Consider the following 12,267-nt stretch of genomic DNA (forward strand, 5'->3'; position numbering starts at 1 on the left):
ATTATATCCAAAAGCAGCATGTCCCAAGATTTTCTGTGGACTCCTGTGTCAAAAAATGGAGAGAAAAGCTAAGAGAAAACACATCAGGAGGATGGTGTAACAAAGGGTAGGTGTGGGTATTCTTCCCACAGCCCAGAACATAGCATTTACCATAGGTATTTCTACAATTGCTCCTGGCTGGAGTGTGTAGCTGCATCCTTAAATATTTCAGCTGAACTTCATATAGGCAAAAGTCTTTAAAAATGCATTAGTAATGAGCTTATTGCAAACACAATTGGTTTCACACTTTGGCAAATGCACTGAAGACATTAACATAAAAGGTTACCTTTTGCTCAGAATAGAAACCTCCAGATGTAATAACAAAACGAACCATTTCAGCCTAAACAATTTGATGTAACAGAGTACTTGTGTGCATACAGAACCTCACTCTATTATGCAGTCTTTAGCTGTGCTCATCAGGAAAGGCTCTTGCAAACCAGTGTACTTTATGAATGCAGTGTGGAACAATTCCCTTTCAGTAAATTCATTTCTGAGAGAGATAGGAGGAACCCTGAATTCCTCTCTAACCCACCTGTAGTAGCAAAGTCATGTATTTTTTATTGTGTTTATGCTAAGGTAGGAAAGCATCTTCATTATCAATTGATCAGTAGTGGCATCAAGCTTTCCTTTCTGTGCTGCTCTGAGGCAGACACTCTTAGATTAATGCAGGGAGGTTTGTTCCTCTGCTAACACAGACAACACTATTTAGCATATTAAATTTCATAAATATCTGTATGAGTATATTCAGCATGAAGGTGATCATTAGTAAAATGATTTTTTTCCATGCATCTGATGACAGAGTTTGCATTACCTCCTCCGTCAGAAAGCAAATGAAATAAACAATCTGAAAATAAAATATTATTAGGAATTGCAGTAAATATTTTGAAAGTGAGTAGCAATAGACTTGTGCTGTAATCTTTTTTAAAAAATACATTCTTTCTTACAACACTCTGCTTACCTCAGCAGGCAATTAGTGAGAGGCTAGTATGGAGTTCAAACAAATTTTAGGATGAGCACTGTCTTTTCAAGGTGAAGGAAAGGATTTTTTCTTTTTGGAAAGGCATATATGCATATAGAATCAGCATGGTGCCGCATATATAATTTCATTCTCTGCAGTCTAATGTCATCCTTGTGGCAGGAGTAATGCATCTCCTTGTCAATCAGCTCCCCTTACATTTTTTTCACCCTGGTGAGAAAAAGCTTCCATAATGAGGGAATTGCTGTGCTGTATTCCTAATGAAAGGCATATCCCCTGAAAAACCTGCTGGCTTGCAACAGGTATAAACTAGTAAAATCCTGTAGAACAAGGTAACACTCAAGTTGGTGATATACTGCTAGAAATGTGCAGTTGTTAATATAAGTAAGACAGCCACTCAAAAAGGTCCATTTAGTCTGAACAGATACCTTTTGCATTGAGTTCTGATTCCTCCTCCTGTCCACAATGACAAACATTGAAGCTAAAGCAGAGTCCCGTAGAAAAGAAAAGGAGATATGGGGACAGCTGGGCAAATTACTAGTGCTATTAATGTTAAAACAGCTGCTTTCTAGGTCTGAGATCCCTCCCACACACATGACCAAAGAAGAAATACACAGGATTTTGATGTGGATTTAGGTTTTGGTTTGTTTTCAGTAGTTTTCTGTTGAAAGACCTGGATTCTGGTAGGACCTTAACAGAAATTTGAGGTGGTTTTATTGATATGCTATACTTCAACATGGAATGAGGTGCAATTCTGACATTTCCACAGGAGGAAAAGGTGGTGAAATAGGCTGAAGGGGAAAGAGACTTTCTCCACAACACTTCGCCTCAGTTACTTTTAAGCAAATTTATTTTGAGTAATAATACCCAGGGACAGTAACTTACAAAGTAAGAGTTTTTCCCCCTAAATTAGAAAAAGAAACTAGGAGGAGGCCACCAGATGTATTTTCACTTTTCAGAGAAGCGTGAATTTATAACTCTGCTGTGCAAAGGTGTGTGAAACAAGGAATTGCAAGTCACATTTTCCTTGCTGTACTTTTCCAAAACGTCCTTTCAGATGTGTCACAGGCAGTATTTTTCATTCATAGGACACCTTGCACTGCCTGGGTGACAGCCACAAATCACAACTGCTTCAGAACCCGGATAGAGACATTTAAAAAAACCTATTATCTGCAAAATGTTTTTGGTTGGTATTGATACTGAATGTTTTTCCTTTTGTAGACAATTAATGTATTTCTATTCAGGTGCTTGAAATAGTAAAGCATGCTAGGAATATGAGTAAAAAATATGATTTTGTTGATAAAGGCTAAAAGTTACTCTAATTACAGACTGTCTTTCAGTTCTTCATATTACCAGCTGATTTATTACTTAATAATAAATTGCAAATAAGCTGTCACAATTGCAACTTAATAACTGATTAGCCACTCTTACATACTAGGACCAGGCCCATAGCTGGTATTAGGAGGGCCTCTGAACAGATTTGGGCTTTTTGTAAGGAGCACAAAATATAGTGGAAGATGCTCTCCCTGATTCTCAGTTTTCCACATCAGTTCAGTGTTTTCAGGACCAACACTCAAGCTTTATCCACAGCTAACTAAGAGTCAGGTTACGCTCAGTGAATTTAAGGTATTCAGGTGGATATTATTTTTTTGCTGTCTGTCACCTACATAAGTGAAGGAGAGGAGTAGTTTTCCAGGGGAGTCAACCACCACACCTGCGTACATCCTACCACCTTGTACAGTCCACTTCTGAATTAGCACTCCAAATCCTTGAGTCCTAGCACAATAAATGTAGAAAATCAAAACACCTGTGTTGCCATGGTTATTCTGTGTACAACTCTAAGTTTAGAATAGCTGAAAAATCACAACATCATGTGTTATGCCAGAGCATAAAGGAGACAGTTCTCTTTTCTCAAGGACTTTTCACATAACCCAGAGTAAAGGTATCTTGATGCTAATAATCAGATCCCAGGACAAGTAGTCCTTGAAATCTGGCCCAGACTCTCATCTATTGTTAGAAAACCTTGGCCCATGAAACTGTTGTTATAATGCAAACTCAAACTAGGTGATGGTCTAATCCAGATGATACAATGGTACTGTGCAAACACACTATCACACTTCTAGATTTTTAGGGTATTGCTAAAACCATCAGCAATGACTCAAAACTTACAAAACACATGCATTTCTAGCATCAGTGTTTAAATGCAACTGGTGATGCTCTACAATGATCACATTCTGCCACCAGCTCAGTATATTGCTGTTGAAAATCTAAACATACCAGTCTAGAATCCATTATACATGCTGTTGCAAAATTCCATCAATTTAGCAGGGAAAATGAATTGCAATCATGTACATTAAGCATTCTAAACCTATCTAGAACTTGACACTAACTACAAAAATAAAGACCAACAAAGATAATGAGGGTGCCTGTCCCAGACCATACTCTGGTTTAATCACGGATTAAAGGGTTGAAGATTTGCCAATTGCAAACACATAGAAAGAAGTCTATCTGGAAAACTCCATTTATGATGACTGCTTGGGAAAACAACATTGTCATTTATTAACAAAATTATATAACTTCTATGTTAAGTAATTATTATATTTTATTATATAAACAATAAATATCAATATTAGACATATTAATTTATGTTTTAATTTACATTTACCTATATAATAACTTCTTATATGTATCAAAAATATTCCATAACTTAAAATCCCACACAGATACTACTTCAAGGTCTTTAAGATACCTTAGCTTTCTTTCCACTAATAGTTGGGATATATTCATTCTAGAACAAGATCTAGAAGAAGCCAAGACAACACGACTAACTTGAGAAGGCATAGGTCTTCATTTAAGGATATCTCAGCTATAGATCTGCCTTTGCCACAGAGTTTTCAGCTTTTTTGCTTTAGCACAGGGAGAGTAGTATGTAATGCCTTTTAGCAGAACTTTGAGATTAGCCGCAGAAGGGTACTAGGTAAGAGCTAAGCATTATTATTATGATCACTTTTTAATATTATCTGAACAGTTCTTTAACTGTCAACCACTGTTAAAATTGCAAAATGCAAAAAGACAATCTCCATCACACACCAGTCTGTTGTGAAGTACCACAGAACAGTACTTCCCTTGTGATTTTAACCAGATGTGAAGCAACAGGATGTAGTCAGTTAAAATGTTCTTGTGTAAGAATATATGTAAAGGTTGTCTGTCAACACCATTGCTTTCAAAACAATTATACTCAAATATAGTGGTGTGTTCTGACAGAAATGCATTAAGCCTTCAGGAGGGCAAAACTCACCTTGCACAGGCTTCTCACAGAGACTCAGTCCTGCAGAAAGACATCTTTTACCACACACACCATACACAACAGCCATCACCACTGATGAGCCTTTGATACTGGCACGGTTAATCTTTTTTTAGTAAAGTGGATAGTTTCCTTTGCTTAGCACTGTACAGGTATAATGATGGCACCAGGCACCGAGATCCAGATACTGAGATAAAATCTTGGCAGGAAGCAGAGCTGAGACATGATGCCGGGCTGCAGGATGAGCTTTATTTCATCCCTTACACTTTGGTGTCTCTAACCACATCCAAACCCACACTTAGTTACAATCTAGATCATATTTTGCTCTTGTCCTACCATTTTCTCAAAACAGTCTTTCAAATCGTACCCTCAACTCTGGGGAATAGTTTTTCCAAACAAGTATCTTTGTAACTTGTGGGGCTCACAATGCTTTATCATTTTAGTTGGAAGTAGAATGTGACTGTTCAGAAATGGGAGGCTTTGAAGACCTCTTATGGCTAAGAAGTAGCTGCAAGTTAAGGGGTCCTGTGATGCAACTAAAAATCTTCTCAAGGTTGCATACTCATGGGCAGCCCTGCCCTCACACTGTTGAGCCTCAAGGTTAATGTTTTGTCACAGGCTCAAAGAAGGAAGTAAGGCAATGACTCTTTCAAATATCAGTTCTTTTGCTTTTTGTTCTTAGAGCTTACATAAAATGAAGATCTAAGTAAACAACACTTGAAGAGTGGAGAGAAACTCTTATCTGTAAGTATACACAGAGTGAACAAAAGCCTTGTTTTGCAAAGCTTTTAAAAGAATGTTTGTGACTTAAGGGAAAAAAAATATTCAATTGTCTATTTGCTTTATTTTGAACACATTTTAAAGCTTTTCTGCACAACTGTTTTCTCTTTGTGTTTTGTAATTTCCTAGTACAGAAAAACATTGCTTCATTTTTTTTTCATATTGCTACCCTGGAGTTCTACACTGCCTTCTAAAATTTTGTTTTCTTCATGCAATGCATTTTGTTTTCACCCATCTTTTTGTGTGTGTTTGATATCACCCAGTCTCTGTAAAGACTAGAAGGGTTTGTCCTCTCTATTAAGATACAGTTGGGAAGGTAAATGATGATTTTTAGGAAGACTTCATGGTTTCTATTTTTTTGTTTAAAAATAGTGAAAATCTCCAATGAGGGGTGACTAATTCAACATGTTTTTCCATCCCCTTTGCTCTTCAATAGACTGAATTTAAACTACAAAGTATCAGTATAATAATAACACAGCCTGCAAGATATCAGCCAATGAGGGACAGAATGAGTTAGAGGAATCACTAGAAGTTGTTTGCAAAAAGTCAATGTCTAAATGTAAACATGCACTTGATATTTCATATTTTTTGTATTTTTAGTGTTTTCCAATAAGCAGATTCAATACTTCAAACTTCAGGTGTGTGTCATTATTTTGAAATGGAAGGAATTCTGCAATTATTCTAGTGGCATAGCCTGCATTACCATAACATAGCATGGAATTAGAGCAAATTGAAATGCACTTATAATGCCCTCAACAGAAAGCATCTCTGAGACTAAATAAGGATATCTGTGAAACAAATGCAGATTTTAAATAGACTTTTGTTAAAAAAATATTTGTATTATGCACTTTCTTCAGCCTAGTCTAGTTCAGTGCAGAAATGTCAGTTCTGAGAAACATTCATGTTTCAAATTTATTAAGTCTGTCAAAAATAGAAATCTTTCATTTGAATTGAACTTTTTTCCCCTCCAAATTCAAATGAAACTTCTCAGTTGGGTGCATGCAGGCTTCAAACGCTTCTTCTGTAGAACCCAATTGTCAGAACACATGAAAATCTGTGTGAAGCCTGCCAGTCTCTCAGCAGACGTGTATGGGGGGATAAATTTTGCAAACACTTGTTATACAGATTAGAGCTTTGGCAGAGATTGTAAGTGTCATCTTTTCTGACAAATGTTTTTTTTTTTCATTAAGTTGATATAATGTTGATGTAATGTAATGGTGACTCATGGATCAGGTTGGGAAAATGACATGCAATGAATGGAGCAAACCAGTGACAGGCTGATCTGGATTGCTAAGTCAGATGCAAGCTAGCAACATGCATTTTACCATTGCTAAGTCGTTCATCTAAGAACCAAATAAGAACATAATGGCAGTGCAGTGATGAGCCACAGGTATGACAGAAATCAAGAGATGATAAATATCTTCTGTTCCTTATCTCTATTTATCTCCAGGTATCTATAGGGGAAGTAAAAATTTGACAAAAGGTTTTTAAATCTGAAGAAAGAACCAGAAACACACAAAATGCCTGGAAGCTGAAGTTGTACAAATTCTGTCAGAAACATGGTTAATCTTTTTTTCTCTTTCTTTCTTTCTTTTTTTTTTTTTTTAATAGTAGTATAAATAACAGTAAGATAAGAGAAACAAGTTCCTGAACGTTGGAATGAATATTTCTTACTTGGAAGATTTTGACAGAGATCAAATTGTTTTCATAAATCATAGAATCACACAATGGTTTGGGATGAAAGAGACCTTAAAGATCATTTAGTTCCAACTGCTCTGCTATGGGAAGGGACACCTTTCACTAGACCAGGTTGTTCAAAGTCCCATGCAACCTGGCCTTAAACACTGACAGGGACTGAGCATTATGACTTGTTCTGGGCTGAAGAAAGCAGTCCAGGTTAGTCTTGCAGACTGTGCTGCACAGACAGTTACAAGAAATGAGTGTGGTGACCTTATCCATACCAACAACTGCCAAATCTTGAATGCACAAGAATCTTTATTCTGATCATATTTCTGAAAGAACCCAGTCTCTGGCCTCTTGGTAACCTACCTCCTTTGTCAGACTAAAAGAGAGCTATTTTTGCAATTGTCCTCAAGCCTTTGGCACCAGCGACTGCTACGGCACTCAAATTGAAGTGGTGCCCACCATTGCCACATGGTTGTTCAAGGCACAAGTCCAGCAGAATTTTAGCCAAGTGATGAGACTTAACACAGAGGAAAACCAAACCTTGCTCCAAGACCTGAGCGATATCACTGAACTGGCAGTTGCTAGAGGGGGTAGGTAGGCACAGAAACAAGAACAGCTCCTTGAGGAGAAACTCTTTGCCTTTGGATGTGCAAGCCCTTTCTGTGTTCCTTCTGTTCTTACAGATGTCAATAGCTAAAATTAGCGTGCATGAGGGGAATCAGCCTGGCTGAGACAAAGCTGCAAAGTACCCTCCTGAAGGAGCTCCTTGGTGCTTCAGACATTGTTTGGGGCAGTGGTGTGTGGGGAGAAGGCAAGAAGGAATGAGGCTGAACTGTAACTCTTTGACCAGGGTACAACCCCTCTATAAAATGTAAGATAATGATCAGATTACTTTAAAAAGTAGTTTTAATCAAGCTAGATTCAGTACTGAGGCAAGTACTGAAGTACTGTTACAGCCAGCAAGAACTTACACCATCTGACACTGACAAAGGGCTAAGCAACATGGAGAGAGACCAATTCTTAACTTGATGACACTCTCATTGGTCTCTTCTGTTGTTCCTCCTCTGCTGGAGATATTTTGCAGCTTTTGGAGACTTCTATAGCTCATGTTTGTAATGAGGTTCAGTATATAGCCTTATGTCATATGATCAATCAGTCTTATAAGACCCACATTAATTCTCATTCCATGTGCCTCTTGCTAAATTCTGGCAAAAGGACTTGTTAGTTGTATTTCAGGTCAGTAGATTATAGCTTTGTGAATGTCATTACAATAAGAAACCTCATTTCACCAGAAAGCAGCATTTCCTCTGTGAAACATACCCTGTGTCATGCTATACTCTGTATTCATCACGCAATGATATTTCAGTGGGATGCCTGCAGTCTTGGGGAGCTGATAATCTTCTATCATAGCTGCCAGTAGCCTTTTTTTTGAAGATTAATGAAAATTAAATTTCCTGCACAATGTTATAGTGTGGGGATTTAATGATGACCACAAAATTCTGCAGAAACCTTCATTTCAGTGTTTCAATTGCTTATTTGCAGAGAGAAATAGGTCTCTTACTGTTCCCTTAATCAGAACGTCTGATGAAGATACCAGTTATCTGACTTCTGCTTATCTTTTCTTACTGCCTTCAGTTCAGGTTTCACCGTCAGGCTCCGAAGAGTGACCATTAGGGGCTCTTCCTCTCCAAGTGCAACCTGCTTCTGGGGCTGCTCACGCCAACCCACATTTCCAGCATATTGCCTTTAGGGTTGTGGCACTTTAAAAACTTGTTAACTTTAAATATGCATTTTAACTCATAACAGTGTGATAATGTCACTTTTTAGAGACATCTTTTCAAATTAAAGCCTAACAACTTGGAGAAACAGATGAAGAGCTATTGCTAATCCCTTCTGATTTGCATGATTGTGAGGCTGAAACGCAATATCTCAGAAATGAGAACAGAACTGGAAGGAACTTGCACCATTTCTGATGCAAGACCTGCAGTGTGCCAATCTACCTTGACTTTGAGAAAAAGTTCTTTCCTTGCAAACCATTATACTTCTCCTAATGCACTGGAATTAGTTGTCCACGTAACTCTGAAATCAGGATCAAACAGAAAATGTCAGTAATGCCAACAAGCAGCATATCAATTTGAGATAGGGCTGTTATATTTATATTGGTTATAATAAAGTATCTGGAGTCTTAGATGCATTGGGATAGCTAGAGAATAACCAACTTTTTAAAGTCTGAACAGATCTTGATTACTGTAAGGGTGAGTGCTTAGGAATATTGCCAAGAAACAACAAAAAAATCTGAGGTGCATGACAGATATTCATTCCCCACTATGAGAAAAACACGTTTATAAAACTGTATAGGCATCTTATCTTTTCCATAAAAACAGAGGACTGCTAAAAACTTTTGTCCTCTCCCAAATTTGACAGTATGTGCTACCTAAAAAAAAAAAAAGAAAGTAAGCTGAAACACCACTCTTAAAAAGAGATTGAGGAACTACTTTCTGAAGTTAAAACATTGAAGTATTCAACAAAAAAATCACAAAAACTCAGTTGGGAGGAAACCCCCTCTTGTGTTGTGGGATTCACTGGTGAAATGGATGACATACCAGAGTCAGTTCTAAATTATAGTTCAGGTATCAGTAGCACTATAACTGGAATAGTACAGAGCCCAGCACTGTTCAGTTTTCCCTGCTTCTTTTCTGTGACTGTAGTGTGGACATCCTCTGGGCATTTACATACACGCAAATATGCTTCAGGATAACACCCTACCTGAACTTTTCACCCTCCCATATGATCTTGTAGTACTTAAAAATCCTACGAGAAGCTGCTTTTAGAATTATAAGAATGATGTAATCTCTCTTTGAAAGAGTAATATATTAAAAACATGTAGCATACTTATTAAACTTGCTTGATTCTAGCTTCTGCTCAGGCCAAGCAGGCTGATTTACACTTACCCAGGGTGTCCTTTCCCAATGTTTTCCAGCAGCCCATTTCATAACAGATGTAAGATGTGGAATGGCCCTGAGCACCAGGACAGCACTGCCCGTGCTACTTGGTCTGGTAGGATCTGACCAGGATCTTCATGTAGTCTGGGTATCCATGGTGTTTAATTCCTTGCTCAGATAAACTGTCCACAGAGAAGAAGGAGTGTGTGCAAAACTTAGCTCTTGGTAACAAACAAAATTTGTAGCTTTGATTGAGCAACATATGGTTGTTATCTGGCTCTGTGAAGGACAGATTTGTGTTGCAAATAAACAAATTGATGAATGAGTAGCAGAATTCAAACAAGATCTCTAATCTTCACTGTAAAAGCATGCAGGTGCTCAGAATAGAGGAGAACTAACAACAGCACAAACCTATCACAATCATGTAATTTCTATAAGGATCTTTTCTTCCCACATATGATTGTCTCATGGTTGTTTTTAAGGGTATGGCTAGCAATGTCTTGAGGACTGAGAAGCTTCTCTGCCCAACCTTCTCTTCTGTTTTCCTCTAGGCTGAAGGATGTTTGGATAAAACTACTGGTTACAGCTACTGTACTGTTACAGTGCTGGTGTCATCTGTGAGATTTCAGGATTATTCCTTGGGCAAGAACCAGGTGGAAAGTGCTACTAGCTTTTTAGATAGACCCTCTCATTCCTACTTTATCTTAGTCTTTCTGTATTCTTTCAATTCTAGAATATGTACAAGGAAGATTTCAGGAACATGACTGAAGAGACTGGGAACAGCAGCGACTCCTCCTCAGCCTTCATTCACACCAGCACCATGAGTACCATACTGATTACTGTCTACTCAGTTGCCTTTGCTGGAGGTGGAATTGGGTCCATCACAATGTCATTTGTGCTGGTCAATATGAACACTCTGTCTGTGACCACAACTGCCATCATTAACCTGGTCGTTGTGCACAGTCTCCTCCTCTTCACGATGCCCTTCCGCATCCACTATTATGTCAACAAGAAGTGGCTATTCAAGATGCCATTTTGCAAAATGGTGAGTGCAATGGTGCACATCCACATGTACCTGACCTTCCTATTTTATGTGATCACGCTGGTGATCCGGTGGCTCATCTTCTTTCAATGGAAGGACAAAGTAGAGTTTTACAGGAAGCTGCATGCAGTTGCGGCAAGTGCTGCCGTGTGGGTCTTTGTCATCGTCTTTGTGGTGCCTGTTTTTCACTTCCAGTATGGACGTTCAGGCTCATACAATGATACAACATGCTTCAAGTTCCACAAAGAACTACAACGGGAGAGCGTGAAAGCCCTAAACTACATCCTAATTGTAGCTGTTGCCTGCATTTCTTGTGTTCTCTTGGGCCTGCAGATTTTTATCCTGGTAAAAGTGGCAAGAAAACTTTCCACCTCTTTCTGGTCACACCAAGAGTTCTGGGCCCAGGTGAAAAACTTGATTTTCATCTGGGTCATCATAATTTGCTTCCTTCCCTATCACCTTTTTAGGGCCTACTACGTGCAACACATTAGGGATTTTGGCCAATTAGAAAGCTACAATGAGGTTTTTTTGAGCCTGACTGCCCTGAGCTGTCTGGACCTGCTGTCATTTGTGCTGAGTGGAAGCCGTTTATTCAAGCAAAAGGTGGGGATGCTCAGAAGCAGGTTGCGTTGCTGCTAGTGTCAGCCTCCTGCAGCATGTTTGGACCTGGACCTGGGAAAGGATGGTGATGGACAGGCATGACAAACCCTCTACTCAGTAAGTCAGAGTGGGCCCTGGAAACAGTGAAACACAGTCACAGAGGGCTCTGTGCACTGGCTCCCTGACGTAATGTGCCAAACTGCTTCCAGTGCCTCAGCTGGCACTGGAAGGCAACCTCAGGGATTTCCTCATGGTGCTACACAGTGAGTCGTGAATGGATCTGGAGAAGAGTGAAGAAAGATCATGGGCTCTTCTGTCTTTTTTTTTTTATTTCTACATTAAGGTTTGTGAAGTCAAAGGCACTAGGAGAAGATCTGAGAATTTGCAGTGTAGAAATACAAATAGAAAAGCAGGTTTTTACGGACTAAGGTACAGATTTTTGAAACTTAAAGACCTATATAATTTTATCACTCATTTCTTATTTATTCCCCACAAGCTCTCGTAAAATATCAGGAAACTATAGTTCCCCCTTATTAGGTCTGTTCCTTCACTGTAAAGACAAACGTAACTTTCTAAGTGAATTGAACAATTAAACAAACTATTTAAAACCAAATCAGTAGTAAATAGTTATTTCTTAAAATACTTTTTTCAAAATCACCTTTTGGAGATGCTATCTCTGTAGAAGAAGAGATTTGTTGTCTAACAAAAATTACACATTGCTACTGAAATGAACAATGCAAGTTCAAACAAAAGGCTTATTATTATGTATTATTCTTTACAGAATTATTCAATTTAAAAAAACATTTTACAGTGAGGATCATTTTATTTAGATCATTCAGACACAGTTGTCTTGTCTTAAAATGTCAAATATTTTAGGTATCCAAGGTAACAATGCTTT

General features: G+C 38.3%; 1 protein-coding gene across 1 annotated transcript; it reads left to right on the top strand.

The window, feature by feature from the left end:
* The first annotated feature begins 5,005 nt into the window (after positions 1–5,005).
* GPR141 (G protein-coupled receptor 141) lies at positions 5,006–11,976 on the top strand. Its single transcript, XM_027676131.1, has 2 exons — positions 5,006–5,063; positions 10,461–11,976. The coding sequence occupies exon 2, from the start codon at positions 10,464–10,466 to the stop codon at positions 11,406–11,408; it is 945 nt and encodes a 314-aa protein (XP_027531932.1). The 5' UTR covers positions 5,006–5,063; positions 10,461–10,463; the 3' UTR covers positions 11,409–11,976.
* Positions 11,977–12,267: the final 291 nt, after the last annotated feature.

The sequence above is a fragment of the Neopelma chrysocephalum genome, unplaced genomic scaffold (assembly GCF_003984885.1).
Source record: "Neopelma chrysocephalum unplaced genomic scaffold, ASM398488v2 Primary Assembly neopelma1_26, whole genome shotgun sequence".
NCBI lineage: Eukaryota > Metazoa > Chordata > Aves > Passeriformes > Pipridae > Neopelma > Neopelma chrysocephalum.